Source organism: Pipistrellus kuhlii, unplaced genomic scaffold, assembly GCF_014108245.1.
Source record: "Pipistrellus kuhlii isolate mPipKuh1 unplaced genomic scaffold, mPipKuh1.p scaffold_m20_p_1, whole genome shotgun sequence".
NCBI lineage: Eukaryota > Metazoa > Chordata > Mammalia > Chiroptera > Vespertilionidae > Pipistrellus > Pipistrellus kuhlii.
In genome coordinates, this window is record NW_023425404.1 from 58,371,727 (window position 1) to 58,397,840 (window position 26,114).

The 26,114-nt window shown below is 43.7% G+C and overlaps 1 protein-coding gene across 3 annotated transcripts in view; it reads left to right on the top strand.

Moving 5' to 3' along the window:
- The window catches only part of SCG5 (secretogranin V), a 56,389-nt gene that overhangs the window by 19,626 nt on the left and 10,649 nt on the right, over positions 1 to 26,114 (top strand). For 2 of the 3 annotated variants that reach the window (XM_036446846.2, XM_045583837.1), the window contains exons 3-4: positions 17,082 to 17,231; positions 25,071 to 25,183. In XM_036446846.2, the coding sequence (XP_036302739.1) occupies positions 17,082 to 17,231; positions 25,071 to 25,183 (263 nt within the window). The remainder of the gene's footprint in view (positions 1 to 17,081; positions 17,232 to 25,070; positions 25,184 to 26,114) is intronic. The other variant, XM_036446855.2, reaches the window with a different exon arrangement.

Here is a 26,114-nt window from a genome sequence, read left to right on the forward strand (position 1 = left end):
CAGGCAGGAATTTGAAGGCCACATGAGAATGGCCCAGAAAGCCATCCCTGACCCATATCCAGTCCCCTGGTCTTAACTTACAGAAGGTTGGAGGGGACTGCCAGGTGGAATCATTGCATTCCGAAGCCACGTACCCCAGTACGGGCCAGGGTGCTGCTCCCCTGCCAGGGAAGAACCTGAGATAGAAGAAGACACCAAGCCAGCTGATAGACGGGGGCTCTGGGCTGGCACTGCTCTGCCAGGCCCTGCCACCTCCCTCCTTCACTGTCCAGAATGGGCCCACCAGGGCCTCTGCTGCCCTTAGGTACACCTCCTCCTCTGCAGCCTGTGCCACCTGTGACCTCCTTCCCCTGGCAAGCCCAGGTTGGCTGGGAGAGCTCAGCCTTCACAGAAACCACCAAAGGGCCTTGAGTCTGGGCAGGGACCTCCGCCATTATCATGCTTGGTGTCCAAGTCATCTCTCTGCTCACCCCTTCATTTCATCCCAGTTTCCTAGGCGCCTGTGGGTCTCCTGTATTATTTTCTTCTGTGACAGAAGCTGTCCCCTTGGACTCTTGTTCACTAATCCAATACTTGGCTCTGGTTTGGGCTCTGATGTCCCATTGCCCTTGGTCTCTGCCTGCCTACAGGAGCCTCAATGCCACGGCCCCTCCTCCTGACCAGAGAAGTTGACATATCCTGCTCCTCTCCTTAGCGGGTACACGAGGGGGCCTCGACTTCCTGGTGGTGAAGTCACTACGTTAAGTTAAAAGAAGCATTCCACACTCCGTGCAGTAGGATCGTCTAACCATAAATGCATACAAAATAATACTGAATGCAATCTGTAATTTAAAAACAAAATGAATCATTATGCCAGAGATTCTCTAAAAGGCCAATATAGGTAGTATACGGGAGCAGTGTACACATGTTAGGCCTCCCTATCCTGTTAGGAGAGAATCTCACCCAAAGGAAAGACCGGCTGGACTGGCCGCGTCTGTGAGAACAGAGACATGGGCGCAGGCTCCGGACAGAGGACACCGTCCCCGAGTGAAGTTTCAGAACGGAGGCTATAGCTGGGGCCTTTCCATAACTGAGCGAGGTGACAGAGGGCTCGAGTTTATGACTGGACTTTTTCACCGTTTTGTCCATGTCCTCACCTAATCCCAGCCCCCACCAAAATTTTGTTCTATGTTCCATTATTTTTTTTCAACAGCAATTGATAATTCCTTCTGACTCCCATTTTAGCCATAGTTTCATCAAGAACCATAGAATAAAATTTTTAAAGGAACCCAAGTGGTCCTTAACCTCAATACAAAATGGACATGGCCTTCATAATAAATTTCCCAATAGAAGCTTCATTTCAGGCATCCAATAAAGTTACAAAAGGGGCTAAAAGAGCCAGTGCAAGTTAGCTATTAAGATAGCTTTTCCAAAACCTATGAAACTCGCAGCCATCCCCAAAATGCCTCATTTTCAAATCAACGAATTTTATTGTAATCTGGGGGTTCGTGTGTATGTGTTGGGAGGGGCTGGGCTTGCGGTGGCTGCAGGAACATCAGTTAAATTCACAGGATAAAATTTGAACTTTTGCAAATGAGTAAACAGCCAAAACAAACACCATTTTGGGGTGAAAAATACACGTTTTCTTCTTTCGGAAAAGCAAGCGATGCCTAAGCAAAATACCTTAAAAGTGAACTAAAAAGCTTTTCTAAAATAAACAACTCTGCTTGTGATCCTAAATTGGGACCATATGTAGATGGGCAGGCTACAAACGCAGCGCACTCCGCGCTGTCTCTGCCTTCGTCGTTTGCGTGCCTCCTTGCCGATGATGATAATGTTGCCTTTGGTCCCCAAGGACCCTGAGTTTTTCAGATCCTGGTATGAGGGGGAAGCAGAAGAAAGAGAAGTAATGAAAACAAATGCCTTTCAAGACAAAATATCTGAACAATGAGTTTTATTTTGCTTCCCTGCCAGCAGGCTCAACTCAGCTCAGACCTCTCCTGCACGTATAGGATGGGGCCCGCGGTGCCGTTTGCCTGCTGGGGATGCGGGCCTGGGGATGTCCCTGTGCGGGACCAGGCTGAACTCCGCATTAGGAGTCCCGACCGGCCCCCTTCCCTGTGCATAAGCCAATTCAGTACAGATAGAATCATTCCTTTGTTTTTCTCAACTACCAAATGCTGTGTGCTTTGGTGTCACTTGTCATGGGTTTAGAGAATGTGGATATTGCAACACAAGTCACCGTTCTAAACAGCATCAACCCAATTCTGTTACCATGGAGGAGAGTCGAGGCCACAACATCATCTCTAATTGTAAGCCACCTTATGCTCATTTTCTCATCCTAGGACCCATTCTTCTGTCCCTTTAGTGCTCCCGGGGTCTCTTCCGCTGAGCTGGCACCTCCATCAGGTATGTGTTGATGTGGGTGTGTTTAGACTCTGTAAGTGGATGGCAGAGCCCTGAGAGAGAGGTTATGCCCTCTGGTGAGGATGGGAGATGCTTGCCCTGAAAAACATGGGTAGAATGTGTACAGTGATTAATTCAGTTATTTTGTGTTGAGGAGATACTACTGCTCATGCAAAGCTCAGCTATCTTGAGCCCCGGTGGCTCACTGCCCCAATCACAGGACCGGCGCACAGAATGAAGAATACGTAGGATCACTCCTTTGGGCTCTGTCCATTGTGCTGTGAGGTGATGTGGATTGGATAATAAAAGCAGCAAATGTTCGGGGAGTTCTTACGATATACCTTCCAGGAGCTGAGCTGAGCATTGTACATATAATCTCACTTGATCCTTTCACAGGCAGACTATCTCCAAGTAATAATGAAGGGAATTGAGCTCCAAAGGGATTGAGATGCTATCTGGTGTATGGCAGAGTGTGGACTTGAACTAAGGTCCCTAACACCAGGCAGCTGTAAGAGGGGTCTGGGTATAAACGGTTATCTGTTGTCTGTGGGTCCTCAGTAAATGGAAAGTTAGTTGCTTTCCATAACTCTGGATTTTGGGACTCTCATATTTCTTACCAGAAGTTTTCAAAGCAAAAAAAAAAAGTCTTAATCCACAGACTTGATTTTGAAGATGGGCACATACAGAAACTACTCATTCTTTCTGTTTCTTCTTTTTAGCTCATTTAAAGTACTTGGGTTGAAGGAAGGGTATTAGACATTTACGATGTGAAAATCCCACACTTCAGTTGGTCATGTCTCTCAGTAAAGGCTCACTAGCAAGGGGCAGAGATCTGTCCTGGGAAGGAGAAACCCAAGGCACGTGCAGAAGGCGACAGATGGGTCCTCTGACCTTTGAGGAGAGAGCCACTTTCTGTGGAAGTGTATGTGTTTACCTCAAGTCGTGGAAAAATACAAAACTTTCGGGGCCAGCCAGACCTGCTCCAGTGAGGCCCTCTGGACTTCCTCAGACTCATTGTCCCCTCACGCCCACCCATGTGCCGCACACTGACCACGTCCTGCCCATCCCTTCCCATCCCCACTCTGCAGCCTCCGCACCAGACCTCAGACTCCTCATCTGCCTACTACTGTCTCCCCTCTACCCTACCCCCCCACCCCCCACCACACACACACTTTCTTTCCTTGCTTCCTCAGGTGCTCTCTCCTTTGTGTCTTTGGCTCTCACTGTCAGGAGTCTTGGGGGACAAACCAAAGGGGGCAGCATCAGTTAGCATAACCCGACTGCTTCAGTCTCCCAGACGTTAACAAAAGGAAAACAGGTCACTGCTTTATAAATGATGTATCGAGGCGTGCCGGAGGAATGAAGGCAGAGACCACAGTGTATTTTTAGCATCTGCTGTTTGTGGTAACTGCTGGATCCTTTCCCTTCAGCTGAATGGCTGGTATTCAGGAGAGCGTGCCCACTCCCTGCCAGACTCTCCTCATGGAGCTCCTTTTTATGAGGTGGGTGCCTGGCTCCTTGGCACCAGGCGGCCCCATCACAATTCTCCTTTATTGCCCAGCCCCTGATGCCCAGTTGGGCAGCCCCAGCAAGGCCACGGGCAGGGCTGGGGTATGGATGAGACTGCTGGCTGCGAGCTGCTCAGGGTGTTACCAGACTGTGCAGGGTAGGGACTGTGTCTGGATGCTTGAAACCGGCCATTTTCAGCTAGAGAGATGCAATAATTTTTAAAACATGCAATACCTGACTATTTAGTGGGGGGTGTTGACCTCTTTTCCCTTAGATTGTCAAATAAATGACAGACAGCCAACACAACAATAGCTGTTCGGCATGATAGGTATAATTTAGAATGAGTCTAAATTATACCTATTTATCTAATCAGATGGGCAAACAATAGAATCTGTCTTTTGGTGTGCTGCAGAATTGTAGTAATTAGTCTATGTGTGCCCTGAGATGAAAAAGGTTGAAAATCGCTGCTCGAAACCTTCTGGCATGAGGCTGGCACTCAGTCACAAAGGAACAACAGCAGCGAGAACCACGGCTGGCTCCCCATCTTCCTGTCATGTCCATCCCACTGGTGCCTGGCTAGGGTGGGTGCTGGCCCACCCCAGGTCACAGACATTCGAGGTCCTGAGTGAACTAGAAAATATGAGGAGCCCGTCTCTGACAGGTCATTCTACCAACGATCGCTCCAGAGCTAGAGCCGATTTAATCACTGGAAGGTGGAGACCTATTGGAGGGCTGAGGGTGGGCTTCACACCACCCATGGGCTCTCTGGGTACCACCGTGGAGGAAAACAGCGCTGGAAACCCCAGTCTCACTAGGTTCCTGAGTGGCTTTAGGCGAGTAATTCAATCCCAGCACTCATTTCCACTTACAACTGTGAGTGGTAATTCTTGTCCTATTGACCTCATTAAAACATTTTTAATAAGGCTATAAAAGTACTTTGAAACTTTGGGAACCATATTACAAAAAGGAGAGAAGTGGTGTGGGCACCATTTATTGTCTTATCTTCCTTTCTGACCAACTTTCTATCAAAACCGTCTCCACCAGCCCCAGCCAGGAGGGGCTCTTGCATTATTGTAAATAACAGCATTTGTGCTGTGAGAGATTGGCTTCCTGAGGGAGGTGTTTACCTCCAGGTCCCACGGAATTGGTTTGAATGAGACAAGGTGCTTGTAGTGGGAGCCTTTTCTTGTGAAATGATGACGTGCATCTTTAATTAGAGTAAACCTTAAACAAAAGAACTTTGACTTGGCTACAATTTCCTTATCTGACACCTCAGTGGTATTTTTTTTTCTTTTTGCATCAGCTATTTATTCATTTACTTAATTGGGATGATATTAGTTAATAAAATTATATATTATTTCAAGTGTGCAATTATACGATACATTACCTGTATATTGCTTTGTGTTTACCAAAAAGTCAAATCTCTCTGTCACCATATATGTGACCCCCTTTATCCATTCCTGCTTCCTCTCCACCCCTCTTCCCTCTGGTAACCACTACACTGTTGTCTGTGTTAATGAGTTTTTATTTATTTAAAAAAAATATATATTTTTTATTGATTTTATACAGAGAGGAAGGGAGAGAGATAGTTAGGAACATCAATGAGAGAGAGTCATCGATCAGCTGCCTCTTGCACACCCCCTACTGGGGATATGCCCGCAACCAAGGTACATGCCCTTGACTGGAATCAAACCCTGGACCCTTCAGTCCCCAAGCCGACTCTCTATCCATTGAGCCAAACCGGTCCTGGCCCTGTGTTAATGAGTTTTTGTTCATCTTGTTCATTTGTTGCTTCCAGTTTTATATCCCACATGTGCATGAAATATGGTTCCTTACTTTTTCTGTCTGGCTTATTTCGCTTAGCATGATATTCTCAAGGTCCATCCATGTTGTTGCAAATGGTGCTATTTCTTCCTTTTTTGGGACTATGCAATATTCCATTGTGTATATGTATCAAATCTTCTTTTTAAAAAAATATATTTTATTGATTTTTTACAGAGAGGAAAGGAGAGAGATAGAAAGCTAGAAACGTCGATGAGAGAGAAACATCGACCAACTGCCTCTTACACACCCCCTACCGGGGATGTGCCCGCAACCAACGTACATGCCCCTGACCAGAATCAAACCTGGGACCTTTCAATCCGCAGACCGATGCTCTACCACTGAGCCAAACCAATTTTGGCTATCATATCTTCTTTATACAATCCTCTGCTGAAGAAAACTTTGGTTGTTTCCATATCTTGGCCACCATGAATAAAGCTGTAATGAACATAGGGTGCAAGTATAATTTCCAATAAATGTTTTCATATTTTGGGGGTAGATACTCAGAAGAGGGGTTGCTGGGTCGTATGGTAATTCTATTCTTAATTTTTTGAGGAATTTCCATTCTGTTTTCCACAGTGGCTATACCAGTTTTCATTCCCAATAACAGTGAATAAGGTTTTCTTTTTCCCCACAACCTCTCCAACATATATGTATTATTTCTCTTGTTGAAATGGGCATTCTAACAGGTGTAAGGTGGATTTAAAAATCCTCTCAGCAGCTACACTGGATGTCACAGACTCTATGAACCAAGATGGTCACTGCAAGGTCTCTCTCAGAGCTAATTTAATCCTATCTAATAAAGAGGTAATATGCAAATTGACTATCACTCCAACACACAAGACGGCCACCCCCATGTAGAGACAAGATGGCCACCACAAGATGGCCAGCAGGGAAGGGCAGTTCGGAGGGACCGGGCATGCAAGGGAGAACAGTTAGGGGCGACCAGGCCTGCAGGGGAGAGCAGTTAGGGGCAACGAGGCTAGCAAGGGAAGGTACAATAGTTAGGATGATCAAGCTGGCAGGGGAGGGAAATTATGGGTGACTAGGCCTGCAGGGAAGGGCAGTTAGGGGCAACCAGGCCGGCAGGGGAGGAAAATTGGGGGGGGGGGGTGGAGGACCAGGCCTGCAGGGGAGGACATTTGTGGGGGACCAGGCCTGTAGGGGAGAGCAATTGGGAGGGACCAGGCCTGTAGGTGAGGACAGTTAGGGGCAACCAGGCCTGCAGGGGAGGGCAGTTGGGGGCAACCAGGCCTGCCGGGGAGGACAATTGGGGATGACCAGGCTGTCAGAGGAGGGCAGTTAGAGGTGACCAGGCTGGCAGGGGAGGGCAGGTAGGGGCAATTGAACCAGCAGGGGAGCAGTTAGGCATTGATCAGGCTGGCAGGGGAGTGGCTAGGAGGTCATCAGGCTGGCAGGCAGGCAAATGGTTGGGAGCCAGCAGTCCTGGATTGAGAAAGGGATGTCTGACTGACCGTTCCAGTGGGATCATGCCTAAATGGGCAGTCGGACATCCCTTGAGGGGTCCCAGATTGAAGATGGTGCAGGCTGGGCTGAGGGACAATCCCCTCCCCATGCACGAATTTCTTGCACAAGGCCTCTAGTCTTATATATAATATGAGGAAGGCTGGCTCTCTTGTTTTCCTGCCCTTTGCTACTGAAAGTAGTTTGTGAATGAACAGCATTAGCATCACCTGGGAGTTCATTAGAAATACAAATTCTCAAGCCCCACCCCTCAACTGTTCACTTAGAATCTGCATTGTGATTCATGTGTGTGGTAAAGTAAATTAGAAGACTTAATTTGCAGGGCCTAAGCCCACTCTCAGTTTATTCATTTATGGACTGTACTTCACTATGCAAAGGACTTGGAATGGTTAGCATTAATAACTTATAAGGGAGGAAGAGACAACGAACTTTGAAAGCCATGGCAGCCTGGACTATTTAATGTCGTTGTGCCACTGAATACAGTTCAATGCTCCATGAGAACACACTGCTACTGCACTATTAAGAAGAGGAAAGGTCATATTCCAAAGCCACTGCTTATTTGCCTAAAATTCATAGTGAAAAATGTCCTTTAATGTGGTTAAATAAATGAATATTGATGTTTCAGAGGATGTGTAAGTGATCTGGATACTTTATGAAAAATCATCTTCTCCAGTGAAGAAATAAGAGATATTACTCTATTTTTTTATTATTATTAATTTTTTAATGATTAAGGTATCACATATTTGTCCTCAACCTCCCATTCCAATCCCCTACACTCCCCATTCAGGCCACGCCCCCCCCCCCCCCACTCATGCCTCCACCCCCCTATTGTCCTTGACCACTGGTTAGGCTCATATGTGTGCATATAGTCCTTTGGTTGATCTCTCCCTTTTATACCCAAGAGATATTACTTTAACTGGATATCTCAGTTCACTTAGATTTTATTTTTATGCTGTACATTTAAGGGGGGTCAAATGACATCAAGATGAGGTGTTATGTCAGAGATTTATTCTACGACCAAACAGTTAAAAAAACCCAACCAATACAACAAAATGGTAAAATTTGGGGCATCAGTATGTATTCAGTTTCCTATTTGCATTTATTATATACTGGCAACTGATCTTCAGAGTCACAAATGGGTTTGAAACTGAAAGGAATTTTTAATTAAAAAGGCAGTGCCCCTTTCTGAACAAGGTAGTATTGGAAGTACTGAACCCCAGTTAGTAGTCCATACGAGTCTTGCTGGGAGCTTCCAGGTGGAGATCTAAAAAGTCCATGAGTGGGAATATGTGGAACAGAGGTTGACCAGATAGCCAACTGAAACCAATTTCAACCATCCACCTGGATCACCATGCAAAGGAGGAAGAATCTAGGCACAAAGCAGGCATGGCAACTTAGAAAAGGGCTAAAAGCTGTTTTCCAAGATGTGGAAAAGAGTCTCAGTAGATTTCTAGGAAGTGTCCCAGTGCAGGCCAAGAAGGAGATTTAAGAGCCCTGACCCACATCAGACCAACTCAGCTCTCCTTCCCTTTCTTCCTCCTCCCTGCCCTGCATTGCCTCTGAATATGAGAGCTGATTTACACTTATCGCCAAAGCAATGCAAAGAAAACCCACCAATAATTTGATATCTAGAGCTTAGAAATAAACAGCTGTCTGGTACCAATTTTATTAAATGAAGCAAATTTATATAAACAAAACTGGGCTTAAAACTTATTTGGCAAGAATTAAATATTTTCTGTTTATTCTGGAGACATTTGTGGGGTGCCATGGCTGTGATGGAAACAGATAATGCATCATCACAGGGTAGAATTAACTAACTCTGACATAATTTTAAAGATGTAGTGAAAGATCCTATCTTTACCGATGGCATTATTTTCCCAAATCAGAGTGTCTCTAAACCTTGAGACCTCAGGGACTCTTAACTCATTTCTCCCTTGTGCAGTTTGAAATCTCAGATATTTCTGCTCATGTTGTGACCACCCGAACCCCAGTCCTTGTCTCTTTGTCCCTGAGTATCAGCAATAGCCTTACGGCAGGTTTTCCTAACTTTCCTCCAACATCCCTTTGCATAAGTGGTCTTCAGAAGAACACTTGGATACATTGGTTTTGAGTAGGTTTATAGGGGTTTACAAACAAAACAAAACTCTGCAAGTGATTCTGATGCGCACCCCTAGATGGGAACGAGGACTTTAAACTAACTTATTGCTAAATTAATGTTCTACACATTGCTCTCTTGCCCAGAGAGCTTTGGTTGAGGTTTATCACTATATAAATTCATACTCTTCGGCTTGGCCTGGGCCTTCTCCCCTCCTGTGCAGCTCCTTCCGTCCCCAGCAGTGCTTGGCACTGAGGTTCAGATGATTCATGCCCATACCCACCTCTGGGCCCTCAGTATGATTTTTCCTTTGCCTCTTGTAAGCATGAATCTTGTCTGTCCCTATTCAATTCGTGTCACCTCTTCATGGGTTCCCTGACAGGATCATTGTTTCCTGAGTTTCTACATCATTTATAGTCTATACCAGTGGTTGGCAAACCGCGGCTCTCGAGCCACATGCGGCTCTTTGGCCCCTTGAGTGTGGCTCTTCCACAAAATACCACGGACTGGGTGAGTCTATTTTGAAGAAGTGGTGTTAGAAGAAGTTTAAGTTTAAAAATTTTGGCTCTCTAAAGAAATTTCAATCATTGTACTGTTGATATTTGGCTCTGTTGACTAATGAGTTTTCTGACGGCTGACTTTAGACTAACAGAAAAAGTAATTATTTAAAGATATGTGTTTGGTTGAGACTGGGACAAACAGAATGAATGCCATCCATAGCATCATAATATTTTGGTTGATTCGGCTGCAGATGTAATAGATCAGCAAATCTAAACAATATAATGAATCAGCCAACTGGCCTTTGGTTGCATAATCAACTATATAATATTCTGATATATAATTGATAATGAACTTATCAACTCATTGTAATTACCAAATTATTTTCTGTATGCTTTTCTTGTCTATAAAATTCATGGTCCCAGAGAGTGAAGGATATATAGCATCTGTTGCTTCTACATGTCTGCCATAGTTCCTACCTCAGTGAGGGCTTCTTGATTCGATGTCATAAACTGTAGTTTTTAAAGAGCCTGTGTTATAGTGTATTTACCTGGTGCTAAACATCTGTTGCCTCCTAACAAGTGCTGCATTCATGTTAATGGCACTGGTGCACAGAGGTAAACAGAGCCTTGGCAGGCCTTCCATAAAGGAAACTGTGTTTGCTTCCTTCATTAATTACTAATGGGGCATTAAGACACGCATTCTCCTTTGAGCCAAGTTGGATAATTCCTGGCACTTAAGGCTAGGGTGCTTTCAAAAGTTGAGACATGTATTGACACTCCTGGGAGCCTGCCCGATGGCAAGCACAGTGGTGGCTGTATTGCCAAGATTGTACAAGGCTTCAAGTAAATCAATACCAGGTGTACTGATCTGTCTGTCCAACCTTTTGCAGGTCTTGGGTTAATGTGGGATAATAACTACGAGTCAACAAACTATCTCTGAAGGCAGCCATCGCAGTATGAATCTGACAAACCATCAGAAAGGTGAAAAATAAAAGGACCATCAAAGATTTACCGAACACTGAGAGTGCAATGCTAATAGAAGAAATATGAAACACAATATGAGTTGTCATTTTTTACTTAACTGTCAATTAGTGACAACGTAAATGAAAATTTATACTATGGACCATGTTGACTAACATAATGTCAAAATGCTAAAGTGAAAAAAGTATGAAATAAAAGAGATTGACAGACACTTATTGGTAGATAAGTATAGACTGGTAGATACTTATTGGTAGCTATTGGTAGGTTTTGACATACAACCATCAGATTATGATAATTTAAATAGATAAAATGTAAGTAAGGATATAAAAGAATATAATTGAATAATTGAATATAATTAGACTTTTATGGACTCTGTAAAAATCCATCATATTTTAAATATTCACATGAAAAATTTACAAAAATACTTTTTTTTTTTAAATGCAGAAAATCTGCAGGCTACTCTCTCTCATCACAAAGAAATGAGATATAATACAATGTAAATGTAAACCCCACATAGTGCTGTCTATATTTGGGGGCTAGAGGAATTTATAATTAAAGGAGGTAAGATTATCTTTTTAAGGATGAACTTTAATAAAACATAATAAATTAAGACAGTGTCACAAAGTCACTTCAGAGAGACAATAAAATTTATAGGACACTAAGATCTAGCCATTATCCTATTAAATCATTAACCTTTTTGAAGAAAAACATATGTCAATTTGAAGTGGAGTTTGCCCTAGCTTGTTTGCTCACTGGACAGAGCACCAGGCTGGGGACTAAAGGGTCCCAGGTTCAATTCCTGTCAAGGGCACAAGCCAGGGTTGCGGACTTCATTCCCAGTAGTGGGTATGCAGGAGGCAAATGATTCTCTCTTATCATTGATTCTGTCTCTCATCATTGACATTTCTATCTCTCTCTCTTTCTCTCTTTCTCTCTGAAATCAATGAAAATATTAAAAAGTAAATAAATAAAATGTAGCTGGTTCAGCCAAAAAAGGAAAAAGAAAGAGGAAAGAAAGAAAGAGGAAAGAAAGAAGGAAGAAAGGAAGAAAGAAAGAAAGGAATAAAGAAAAGCAAGTGTCAGAAGGCATAGCTGGGCAGTGCTCGGGCTCATCTGGATGAGGGAGCCTCATCCAGCTGCTGAAATTAAATAATATGACAGATTGGCAAGACCATCCTTCTCATAGAGGCCAAGTGGAGCTATTGTAGCCTGATTTGTGTTCTACTTTCAGGCACCCCTTTTGATTTTTATTTGGTCCTTTGTGTACAGGTCTATGTAAAAGGTGATGGTGCAATAAAGAGGTTGGCAGTGTGGGGCCTCTGTGCCCCACTAAAGTTAGTAAATAGAAATTTATTCCAAGAAATGGCCTGCTCTTATGCTGGAAGAGTAAGGTTCCTGTGCCTTATAGTATACTAGAAGCCCAGTGCATGAAAATTCATGCACTGGAAGGGGGAGTCCCTCAGCCCAGCCTGCCCACCTCATGGTCCAGGAGCCCTCAGGGGTGGGAGGTGACCTGGTGATCAGGGGAATGCAATGCCCCCAATCACACCTCTGCTGCTGCCACTGCCAGCAGTGCAAGCCTCTGTCAGCCCAAGTTACTTGCACCTTGGGAGGTCCTGGGTGGCTGAGGGCCTAGGGGACTGGCAGACTCTGGAGGCAGGCGTGCGGAGCAGCTAGACCCGCCTGCGGGTGGGCCAGGCTGTGCAGAGTGCCTGACACCCTGGCTTGGTTGAGGAGTCTGGACTCTGTTATCTTGTGGCTGCGGGTGCTGCCATCTTTGAGGGCGTGGCATTCAATTAGCATATTCCCTCCTATTGACTGTGTGTGCTGCCATCTTTGTGAGGGTAGGATGGTCAATTAGCATATTTCGTCTTTATTAGATAGGATTAAGGGTACAAGAAAAAAATTTGTACTTACAAGTAAAGCATGTTACACAATGTACACTGTGTTTATTTACTGCTGTGATTGGTGCTTAGAGCAGATTTTGCTATGTATGGGGCATGTAAGTATTTGTTGAACTAAGTGGGGAAGGACAGAATTAAATTCTGGTGGGATAATTGGTTAGGTATTTAACATGCACTAAAATAAGAGCATGTGGACAAAAGAATTAACTTTAAAAATAGAAAAGCTAAAAGAAATATCCAAATGTTGGTACTGTGTTTCCTCGAAAATAAAACATCCTCCGAAAATAAGACCTACTTACAGGTTTCCTTCTGAGTGAAATATAAGGCATCCCCCCCAAAATAAGGACCCCCTAGGCTCTGTCTCAGAATGAAAATTAATTTACCGTAAACTGGTCTCTAGGGCCACCCCGACTGGCGTCTAGCAACCAAGTGACATTATGCGGAGTCCTGACGTCACTGCTGTGTGGAGGCGGAGCAGAGGTTGGAGTGAGCAGTGAGTGCGGGGTGGGAGAGAAGAGGAGACTTTCGCAGATGTGTGTAGAAGAACAGGAGGATTAGAGCAGACAGGATGCGGCAAAGGTGATGAGTGCTGATCTGTTTCTGGTGACACTGCCTAATGCTTGTGGCCGCCCTCATGATGACTGAAGGTTCTCAGTCAGTGGCAGACCCTGCTCTAGCCCAGATCCAGGCCCCAGCAAGTCCAGTGACAGTCCCCAGGCAGGTCCCAGGGGGTAAATGTCTGATAAAGAGGTAGGGGCGGGTGTCTGGTGAAGGTGTTCAGTGGCACAGGGTTGGGGGGAGGGAGATCACTTAAAATGACACAGGAGGATCAGAGGGGGCAATCACAATGACACAGGAGGATCAAAAGGGGTTACTAAAATGGTAATCCCCCCTCTGATTCTCCTGTGCCATTTTGATTCCCCCCACTGATCTCCCCTGTGTCATTTTAAGTGATCCCCCTTCCCCCACCTTGATACCCCAATTCCTTTTCTTTTACCCCTAGAAATGAGCGCAAAAAGAAAAAGCTACTCCGTGGAGTACAAGAAAGGAATTGTGGAAGACTCTTGGGGCCAAAATCTTACTGCTTTCTGCAAAGAGAAGATGTTGAGTATCCAATTGGTCTGAAAGTGGCGAGCAGAGTATGGTAACCTCATTGAACAAGTGGACAAGGGAAATGCTAAAAAGTGTAAGTGTGGATCAGGTCAGCAACCATTATTTTCCGAGCTGGAAGACCTGATCTGTGAATGGGTTGTTGACAGGAGAGCAAAGGTTTTGGTTGTGAAAAGGGCTCAGATTCAAGAATTTGCCCTTGCAATGGCACCATAGTTTGACATAGCCCCTGAAGACTTCAAAGCATCACAATACTGGCTGGATAATTTCCTTCAGCGAAGTGAACTGTCTTTAAGAAGATCTACAACATTGTTTAGGTTGGAAGATACTAAAGTTATTAAGTGAGCACTTGCATTCAAGTCCTTTATTGATGATGCTGACTTCTCTAAATACAATCTTTCCAACATGATTGCTATGGATGATTATGGGCCAATCATCTCAAACAACAATTAAACAGCAGGTTGCCTCTTTAGTGTACATTCCCTCCACTGCTTATGAAAGTGCACGTGTTTCCTGTATTTTGGCAATTCGTCTGGGTGACACTAAAATCCCACCTTTAATCATTTCTAAGGGCAAGAAGGAAAAGATTGAACATGTTTTGGGCATTTTTATTCTTGAAACTGAAAAAGCCTGGGCCACACAAGCAGTTATAAGGAAGTGGGTCGATTTAATGCTGCTGCTTGTTATGCGAGGGAGCCAAAGAGGTCTGCTAGGCTGGGATGCAGCCAGCACTCACCGCGCTAAAGACATGAAGACATTTCTTCATGAAAGAAAAATAGATCAGATAATGATTCCCGCAGGAATGACGGACTATCTCCAAACTCTTGATATTGCAATAAACAAGCCATTCAAAGACAATTTGCACATGGAAATTAATGACTACATTGAAAATAGAATAGAGAGAAATCAGCGTGGAAACTTTGTGAAACCTAAACTGCAAGAAGTTGTGACTTGGGTGAAGAATTCATGGGAGAAAAGTCACTGACAGTTGCATTGCAAATGCACTGCGAACAGGCTACCTTAACAAGAAGTACTCATTTAAAGACAGTGCTATTGCTAAACGAGAGATTTGGTCCACTGATTCTGAAAGAAATGGAGTCACAAGAAATTCACCAGGAAATTCAAGAATTGGATTGTTATGATGATGTTCCAGAAGATGATGACATGATTGTCATTGAATAAATGAGTAAATTCTTGATATTGTAGGATTCACAGTTTGTCTGGTTTGTGTTGACAACTACCGTACTACCGTACTGTATACAGGTAATAAATTTCCTTTATTTTCATTTAACAATAAATGTGTACCGTATTCTTCTTCATGGAAAAATAAGACATCCCCTGAAAATAAGATCTAATGCATCTTTGGGAGCAAAAATTAATATAAGACACTGTCTTATTTTCGGGAAAACAGGGTAGTAGTTCTGAAAGGATAGGATTTTGTAAGTTTAGAAGGATGGCAAGAAATCACAAAGGGGAATAACAGCAACAAATCTGACTCTATAAATATTAAAAACTTACATTAAGAAAATATCACCATAATGTCCAGAATTCAAAGTCAGATGATATGGGAAAATCTTTGCAGAAAATATGACATCCTGATATCTTTATTATATAAAATAGTCATATTTTACTATTAGAAATACTGAAGTTCCAAGGGCATGAACAGACAACTCATAAAAAAAATGAAAACTAGTAATAAGCACATGGAAAAATATTTGACTAACCCAGTAATCAATGACATTACAAATAAATAGTACTTTTTCCCCCCTCAGAGCCTTTTAAATTAGCAAAGAAGACATAAAAATTATTTGTATAAAACCCAGTGCTGATAAAGATGCTGTAGAAGTGATAGTCTCATATTTTGTTGCAGATACTTTATAAATTGAACCTCCTTTTCCTTTTTTCTTTTTACAAGACTTATTTCCCATTTATTTGATATTGCTCGGGTTGAAACCAGTGCATGCAAATCAATGTTCTTCTCAAATAAAAAAAATTTGTTAACCCACTATTACCTTCAGAATCATTATAATAAAAACCTTACCTGAAAATGGAAATACAAAAGAGATCTTCAAGGTTTCTAAACATGTGTAGCTCTTTTTTGGGAGAGCAGTTTGGCAATCTATATAATAAAAGGCTAATGTGCAAATTGACTGAATGGTGGAAAGACCAGTCACTATAATGTGCACTGACCACCAGAGGGCAGTTGCTCAATGCAGGAGCTTCCCCCTGGTGGTCAGTGTGCTCCCACAGAGGGAGCACTGCTCAGCCAGAAGCTCACAGCTGAGGAGCACAGTGGCAGTGGTGGGACCCTATCCATGGCAGGGCTAAGTACCCCTCGGGGGAATGTCTGTCTGCTGGCTTAAGCCTACTCCCTGGGGTCCTGGTCTGCAAGAGGGTGCAGGCTAGGCTGAGGGACTCCTCCCCACCCTCCCCCCCTAATGTACGAATGTGGTGCACTGGGCCTCTAGTATAACATAAGGAGCCATCAAATTCTTTATAGCCTTTGACCTTGTATTTTGACTTATGGAAATCAATACTGAGGAAGATTAATCCAAAACATGGAAAAATGATTCCTAAGAGTAAATTGAGAAGCACTAAATGTCCCACGTAGGGGAATGATTGATATGCTGTGGTCGAGCCACTGGCTAGAAAGCTACATAGCCATTCACAGAGACTGTGCAGCCACACGGAAGACTCTTGTGTTTTAATATTAAGTAAAAAGTGAATAAACATTTATGTACACAAAGCTATGCAGAGAAGAAATGATTAAAGTAAATCCATTGAATGTGAAGTGGCTGATCTAGAATGGCAGTGACTTTTTTCTTTACCTACCCTTTGTGGTTATGGATTGTCATTCAGCCTGTTCTCACTTTTCCCTTCCCCCACCTTCCCTCACCCAGGCCACAAGCTCCACACTCTGCTTCCAAAGCCCCACCCACCTGAGTCAGTGCTGCTCATGTCCCAATTGGCCTAAGAAGCCCTCCCCCTCACATCAGTGAAATGAAACTCCCCCTTTTCTATGCTTCCATGATGCTGTGTTGACGTTTCTATTCTAGAACGTATAAGGTGCACTTTGTGTAGAAAAGATACATGTATAATATATACATATATACTATATATATGTCTGTTTCTACAATAAATTTTAAAAATTTTACCAAAGGCAGGAATTGCTTGGTTCTTTTTCTCTCCCCAGCACAGAGCGCGGAGCATTGCATGGATGGCATGCCTGATTAAATATTCATTAAACGAATGTAACTGCACTGAAACGAACTGCTTCTGGTTCCCTGGCAGGTGGAGCTCATGAAGGTCTGCAGCACTTGGGTCCTTTTGGCAACATCCCAAACATCGTGGCCGAGTTGACTGGTGACAACATTCCCAAGGACTTCAGTGAGGATCAGGGCTACCCTGACCCTCCAAACCCTTGTCCCGTTGGAAAAACAGGTAATCGACATGTCCTTTGCTTCCCACATATGGCAGTGGCCTTGGGAGGAAATAAAAAATTCTAAGATCAGCCAAAACCGGTTTGGCTAAGTGGATAGAGCGTCAGCCTGCGGACTGAAAGGTCCCAGGTTCGATTCTGGTCAGGGGCATGTACCTTGGTTGCGGGCACATCCCCAGTAGGGGGTGTGCAAGAGGCAGCTGATCAATGATTCTCTCTCATCGATGTTTCTAACTCTCTATCCCTCTCTCTTCCTCTCTGTAAAAGATCAATAAAAAAATATATTTTTTTAAATTCTAAGATCAGCTACAAATATTGTGAGAGATGGTGTTTCTAGTCCAAATGAGCCCTCATGCACTTGTAAGTGTATTGGAAGGGAAATTTTATTCTAGAATATGTTTCTTGGTGAGTTCTGGTATTCAGATACCTCTGCAAAGGACTTCCTTGCCAGGGTTTTACATTCTGTCTCTCCCTCTTTGGAAAGGAAAACTGAGGCTATTTTATTTTTTATTTTATTTTTTATTTTATTGATTATGGTATCACATAATTTTCCTCATCCCCCCATTACCATCCCAAACCCCTCCCCACATACGTCTCACCCCCTCCCTCTCCTCCTCCTCCTTCTCCTCCTCCTCCTTCTTTTTCTAAATATATTTTATTGATTTTCTAAAGAGAGGAAGGAAGAGGGATAGAGACCAGAATCGAACATGGGACCTTTCAGTCTTCAGGCCGACGCTCTATCCACTGAGCCAAACAGGTTTCGGCCCCCCCTCCCTTCTATGATGCGTAATGGCTGCCCATGTTTAGTGTCTTTGGAACTGGCTACTTGGTTCATGGATTGCCATTTGTTTTCCTGACTTCTCTTGACAATCAACATTCCAACTACATCTCAATTAGTTAGAATCCATCCTGAAATGTTTCCTTAGTGGCCAGGAGGTGGAATGAGAAGGAGGGGGTCCAGTAAGATAAGAAGTTGGTTAAGGAAGAAAATTGAAAATTTCCTTGCTACTTGTATGTTCTTCCCACGCTCCTATTTCTTGACTCCAAAGAGAATGACTTGTGAATGGGTGGAGGAGAATCCAAGATGGCTGCACAGGTAAACACCCAGCCACAGCCGCACACAAAAATTTCAATAAAATACAACTAAAATATAAAATGGACATTACCCAGAACTACAGGAAAGTCGACAGACTGGAAATTCTACAACGAGAAGCAAGGAAAAAACCAGAAGGAAGAGTGGAGGAGCTATAAAAGCCTAAGGTACGGAGACACGCAGCGCGCGCTGAGAGGACGGAGCCAGAGAGGAGGGGCGGCTGAGTGCCTGGCTGGCGTTCCCTAGCGGGAAGGAGATAAAAGCTCCGACTGTGCTGAACCCCAGACCGGACAGCGCTGAACCCAGTTCTAGGCCAGACCCTGGGGACCCAGGCTCAAACAGAGGGAGCTGGGCTGTAAGGTGGAACCCTGGGGGAGCGGTGAAAGGAAGTCCCGGAGGCACGCACATGGTGCACAGAGAAGGGACGGTTGGCTGTGCCGCGGGATTGCCCTGGCGGGAAGGAGACAAAAGCGCCAGACTGCTCTGAACGCCACTTCCAATCCCACTTCCAACTGAACTGAACCCCAGTTTCGGGCTCATTGGGGGAGAGCCTAGACTGTTTGGTAGCAGGCGAAAATCGAGGGCACCTTACTCTCAGAGGTGCTTGCAGGGAGTACTGAAGGACCCTCAGGAATACTGAGACTCAGGTGCTGCATAGGGCATGGCTGATGGAAGCCAAGCCTGTAGGCTCCACCCTGAAACTCCGCCCCATCAGGGAAGCTGCGAAAATGCCGAGACAATGAAATAGATCACAAACCAAAGAAATGGAGGACAAAATGCGACTGGATATAGAGTTCAAAACTACACTTATAAGGTTGTTCAAGAATCTCCTAGAAAAGGCTGATAAAATAAACGAGGCCTATGAGGATATGAAAAGGGATCAACTAGAAATAATAAGGGGATCAACAAGAAATAATAAGGGATCAACAAGAAATAATAAGGGATCAACAAGAAACAAAGAATACTTTGTCTGAAATAAAAAATATTATACAGAGTCCTAAAAACAGAATGGATGATTGCAAGAATCAAGTCAAAGATTTGGAACATAAACAGCAAGAAGACACTCCTCCACAGAAGCAAGAAGGCAAGAGAATCCAGAAAATTGAAGATAATGTAAGAAACCTCTGGGACAACTTCAAGCGAACCAACATCAGAATTATGGGGGTCCCAGAAGATGAGAGAGAGCAAGATATTGAAAACATACTGAAAGAAATAGTGACAGAAAACTTCCCCCACCTGGTAAAAGAATTAGACTTACAAGTCCAGGAAGTGCACAGAACTCCAAACAAAAGGAATCCAAAGAAGACCACACCAAGACAAATCATAATTAAAATTCCAAGAGCAAAAGACAAAGAGAAAATATTAAAAGCAGCAAGAGAAAAGCAGGTAGTTACCTATAAAGGAGCACCTATACAATTGTCAGCTGATTTCTCAACAGAAACCATGCAGGCCAGACGGGAATGGCAAGAAATATTCAAGGTGATGAATAGTAAGAACCTACAACCAAAAATAATCTACTATCTAGCAAAGCTATCACTCAGAATCGAAGGCCAGATAAAGAGCTTCACTAATAAAAAAAAAAAAGCTAAAGGAGTTCATCACCACCAAACCAGAATTATATGAATTGCTGAAGGGGGTTCTTTCGGAAGAGAAAGTAAATAAAGATAAAAATTATGAACAACAAATATGTAACTATCAACAAGTGAATCTAAAAACCAAGGAAATTTAAAAAAACTGATGAACAATATTAACTGTTGAAAATAATAGAATCAGAGGTATGGAAGGGGAGTGAACTGATGATTCTTGGGGAAAAGGGGAGAGGGGGATGTGGGAAGAGACTGAACATAAACTGTGCACCTATGGATGAGGACAATGGGGGATGGGGAAAGGTCAGAGGGTGGGGTGGGAACCTGGTGGAGGAGAGAAATGGAGGGGGGGTGGTGGAAAGAGGAACATTTGTAATAATATGAACAATAAAGATTTATTTTTTTTTTAAAAAGAGTGACTCTTGAACGAGCTACACTTATGCTGGGCTTTGAGCAGCTTACTTGGATGGTTAAAACAGTGGCTCTAGGCTTGGACTACCCAAATTCAAACCCAAAGTCAAAATCTGTGACCTTGAAAAAGTTAATTAACCACGTTGCACTTTAGTTTCCTCATTTTCAAAATGGGGGTTATTGTGTGAATTAAATGAAATTATTCATGTGAAGCACTTGGCATAGCGCCTAGCACAGAGTAAGGATCATTAAATGGCATCCTGATTGTAATGAGCTTGGCCACTAGTAAGTAATGCACCTCTTTTCCTTGGGCTTGGGCGAACTTTTAGCCCCAAAGTAGTCTTTTTCTCCAAGCCTAATAAGAGTAGTTGGTACCTATTATCCTTATATGGATACCTTTATATGCACAGAAACTGAAGCTTAGAGAGTAACATGCCTAACACTATCTATATAGCAAGTAGCTGAGCCAAGACTCAAACCCAGGTCTACCTGATTCAGTACCCTGCACTCAGCCACCATGACACATTGCCTTGTTGGAAAAGTGTGTCAGCACTGGCCCCTCCGCTTTTCTTTAACACAATGCATGTTTTGTCTGGAAGACTCTGTCTCTGAAAGATACTCCTCTTTACATTTAGGGTGAGGTCTCTGTTTTTCATGGGTACGGAGCCCCCATCCTGGGATGGAGCAACTAAAGCAGTTGGATGTGGCCCAGAAGTGGGGGCACTGGCTCCTGCTGCATTTTACTTGCTTGTTGGGCTTTGGAGGGCAGGAAGAGAGAGCCGTTTAGAGTTTGAAGACCAATAGTCCCCACAGGGATTTGGTTAAGTGGACAGTGCAGTGGTTCTTCAGGTATGGTTCCATGACCTGTAGCATCCACATTACCTGGAAACTTATTAGGAATGCAAACTTAAAAAAATAATAATTCTTTATTGTTGAAAGTATTACATATGTCCCCCTTTTTCTCCCATTGACCCCTTTCAACCCTCCCCTGCCCCCTGACTTAGGCCTTCACCACTCTATTGTCTGTGTCCATGGGCCATGCATATATGCATACGAGGTCTTCGGTTGATCACCTCCCATCCACCACCCTCCCCCACCTTCTCTCAGAGATTCCGCACTCTGTTCCATGCGTTCATGTCTTTGGATCCTCTCCATTCACCAGTTTATTATGTTACTTAGATTCCACATATGAGTGCAATCATGTGATACTTGTCTTTCTCTGACTGACTTATTTCACTTAGCACCGTGGTCGGCAAACTGTGGCTCTCGAGCCATATGTGGCTCTTTGGCCTCTTGAGTGTGGCTCTTCCACAAAATACCATGGCCTGGGCAAACCTATTTTGAAGAAGTGGCGTTAGAAGAAGTCTAAGTTTAAAAAATTTGGCTCTCAAAAGAAATTTTAATCGTTGTACTGTTGATATTTGGCTCCGTTGACTAATGAATTTGCCAATCACTGACTTAGCATGATACTCTCCATGTCCCTCCATGCTGTTTCAAAGTTTAAGAAATTCTTCTTTTTTACTGCTCATAGTATAACATGGTATAGATGTACCACAGCCTTTCTATCCACTTATCTGCTGATGGGCATTTAGGCTGTTTCCAGATCATAGCTATAGTAAATTGTGTTGCTATGAACATAGAGGTACATACATTCTTTCTGATTGGTGCTTTGGGTTTCTTAGGATATATTCCTAGAAGTGGGATCACTGGGTCAAATGGCAGTTCCATATTTAATTTTTTGAGGAAACTCCATACTGCTTTCCATAGTGGCTGCACCAGTCTGCAAGGAATGAAAATTTTAAGTCTTACCCCAGACCTATTGGATCAGAAACTCGGAGGTAGGATCCAGGGATCTGTGATTTAACCCGCCTTCTATGTGATTCTGGTGCACACTAAGTTTTAAAACTGCTGTTTTAAGAGGATGGAAAGAGAAGCGGACTTAGAGCCAAGAGATCTAAGTTCTAGTGTCCACTACAGCGGTCTTGTTTCTTCCCAGGGCCTTAGGCTCGTCAGTGTGAAAGTGAAGACATAGTCAGTACCTTTAAAAAACATGCAATGTAGCCGAAACCGGTTTGGCTCAGTGGATAGAGCATCGGCCTGCGGACTGAAAAGTCCCGGCTTGATTCCGGTCAAGGGCATGTACCTTGGTTGTGGGCACATCCCCAGTGGGGGGTGTGCAAGAGGCAGCTGGTCGATGATTCTCTCTCATTGATGTTTCTCACTCTCACTCTCTCTTCCTCTCTGTAAAAAAATCAATAAAATATATTAAAACAAACAAACAAACAAACATGCAATGTAGGTTATCCTGACAAAAGAAAAATACAGACTTATGCAATGAAGCACGTAGAAGCTCTGAGAATAGCAATTAGGTGGGCTGATAGAGTTGAATAAAAACCCAAGTCCCAGACCCTTTCTTGTCACAATTTACCTGCCATTTCCTTTGTTATCTTTCTGTTACTCGGTCTTTTTTGTACCACAATTTGCATTCTAAAAGGGAAATCACTTGTAGATGTGGTCATTATTTGTAAGAAGTTGCTTGAGATATGCCTCACTGAGAATCCTGACACCACACCATTGAGCAGCCCAAGAATCAAACTGTCTTCCCCTCCGGTGCCATGCTCTCCTCTGAAGCAAGCCCCTTCACCTTGGCCAGAGCAGCGGGACCCAGAGAGCCCGTCCTCAGGGACAGGAGGTGAATTCCAGGGCACAATATCAGGCCCAAGACACATTTGGTTCCCAGAACAGGGCTTCATCTTTTCTCTCAGTCTGGGCCCTCCGAGATGCTGGCAGAACAATTATGAACAGGTTGCAAAGCAGCCTTATGCAGATGGCCAGAATTCTCCTCGTTTGCTCTCCCTTCCCTGTGTGTTAATTGCTCTAGATGAAGAAATTAGATGAACAGTTCCATGAAAAGCGGTGAGCCACAATAGAGCCACATTAGGGATTTGTTCAGGTGCTTGGCTTCCACCAGAGCTGATGCTGCTAAGAGCTGAGAGACTGAAGCCTAATGCTGCCGGAAGATGTCAGAGCAGTCTCAGGGGACTAGACCACCATTGCCTTTGCTGGTTCATTATCCCTGTGCAAAGGGATTCTTTCTTCCCCCAGCCCCATGGTTTGCAAACTGCGGCTCGCGAGCCACATGCGGCTCTTTAGCCCCTTGAGTGTGGCTCTTCCACAAAATACCACGGCCTGGGTGAGTCTATTTTGAAGAAGTGGCATTAGAAGAAGTTTAAGCTTAAAAAATTTGGCTCTCAAAAGAAATTTCAATTGTTGTACTGTTGCTGTTTGCCTCTGTTGACTAATGAGTTTGCTGACTACTGTCCTAGTCCTACACAAAATTCACAATCTATCCCCTGCCCCCTATTTAAACCATAGTCTGTAGCACATTAGAGATAGAAAAATAAAATGACTTATTTTCAAAGCATGGTTTCTAGTAATGACAGGATATAGGTAATAGCAGCAGCAAAGAGGGATAACCTTTCTTGGGTTGGAATGGAAGACATGCTTTATTTCAAAGAGCAGTCATAGTATAAACCGTCATTTAAAGGGAAGTGGTGGGGAAGGAATTAAAACAAAGAGCAAACCTAGTATATGCCAAATGCTCTGTGTACCATCATCTCTATTTCTCACAGCAGCCTGTAAGGTACGTATTTGATTACTCCCATCTCACAGATGAGTAAATGGACTTAGAGAGACTAAGTTAACTTTTCTAAGGAACTAAACCTACCTGTCACTTAATGAGCCAGGATTTGAACCCCAAGCTCTGCTCAGTCTGACTTCAAAGTTTACCCCATTATCCCCATACACAACCACAGGTACTGTCTAGTAATTGTTGTTCTTGTGACATGTATGTTCTCCAAGAGCTGGAAGTGTTGCTAAAGAGCTCACCCAAGGGAAAACAGAGTGAGTCATGTGGAAGGGAAGTGTATTAGTTAAGGAAATCCTTGCTGTTATAACAGATAAAGCAGACAGTGTCTTAATACAATAGGAGTTTATTCCTCACTCCTGTGAAGTCCTGCCAGAGGTGGTGAGGATGTGGTGGGGAGAGTGTGGTGGGGTGAGAGGTTCAGCAACAAGACTGTCAGCTTTCATTTTTGTTTTTCCATCACCATTTATTCTCCCTATACCCCTTCCATCTCCACCCACCCCTCTTCCCACCGCAGTCACCGCACTCTGGTTCACTTCCATGAGTTCTTTCTCTCTTTTTCTCTTTTTTGCTCAATCCCCCCCCCCACCCCCAACATCTGCCCCCCCCCCCCACCCGAGCTGTCTGCCTGCTCTCTATCTATGAGTCTGTGTCTATTTTGCTTGTTAGTTCAGTTTGTCCATTAAATTCCACATAATTGTCCTGATTGCCTACAAGTATAAAGCAGAACAACGGTTCGGGCATGGAACAGGGAGTGGGGTTATATAGGAGGTTTGTATGGGCTAGGCCTGGAAATGCAATATATCATTTCTGCCCACGTCCCATTGGCCCAAACTCAGGTCCACAGCACCGCCCTATTGCAAAGCACGGCTGGAAAATTGGCTTTGTGCAGAGGGGAGAGGGAGAGTGGCCTTGGTGGGCAGCCAAACAGTCTCAGCCACAGGTACGAGCATTTGAGACGAACAAATCCCAGAGGAAAAGTGACTTTGAGGGACTGATGTGAATACAGTCTGACCTTTGGGTGTCTGGTTGTTTTTAATAAATGAACTCTTTTGGAATAATGATAAATGCCTTGGCCGTTCCTCAAGCCCTTTGCTGTTTGCAGCAGATGATGGATGTCTAGAACACACCCCTGACACAGCGGAGTTCAGTCAAGAATTTCAGTTGAACCAGCACCTGTATGATCCTGAACATGACTTCCCAGGCTTGGGCAAGTGGGTAAGTCCCATCTTAGTTACTCGTGGGTTTTATACTCTGCTACTCTGAAGGTACTGATGGCAGAGATGAGCAATATGGGTGGGGAGAGAAGAAAAATTGTTTAGTGGCTGATTTTTCAGAAATCTCTGGTTGAGAGGGACTTTAAGTAGTTCTAGTCCAAACCACACTGTAGGCCACAATATCCCAGCCAATCTGAAGATTTGATGGCCTGAACCCATCTTATTAGCTATAGGCAGCAGAGGCTTCCACTGCGGTCTACCCCACAGTCTGTCTCCTAATACATCCGGAAGTGTCACCAGGGTTTCATTCAGCTCTCAAGGGAAATGTATGATTATTTTTTAAAAAGGATACTGAGAAAATTTGCAAATTTTATCTCTAGAGTAATGATCTCTGCAGAACTAAGGAAAAATGATGCCAGAAGCTTAGAAACAGATGTATGTAATTCTGAGTTAAGGAAAGAAAAAAACTGCAGCCGTGAGCTTGCTGTCAATACCAGGCAAGGATCTATAATTGCCAGTTAAGGAAATTGTTTATAAGCACTTGGAAAAAGAAAGCATGACCATTTGGCACAGGTTTGCTAAAAACAAGTTTTGTCAAACTAATTGTATTCTACTTGCCAGCATTATTCACTTACTTGCCAGCTCGATGAGGGAAATGAAGTGAGTGTGGTGCACTTGGACTTCAGCAAAGTATTGGATGAGATCTTTCACGAAGTCCTATTGGGAGCAGTGGGGAGACATAGCCCAGGCAAGAGGACGGCCCCGAAAGGGAGCTTGTTAAAGGGTCCACGTTAACAGGGAGAGAGATTTCATGTGGCACCCTGCATGTCCACATTTTAATAAATGTTTCTAATTAAAAAAATATAGAAGGTGTGATAGTCAGATTCTCAAAGGATGACACCAGGTTGGAAGGGCTTGCACTAAGTGACAGT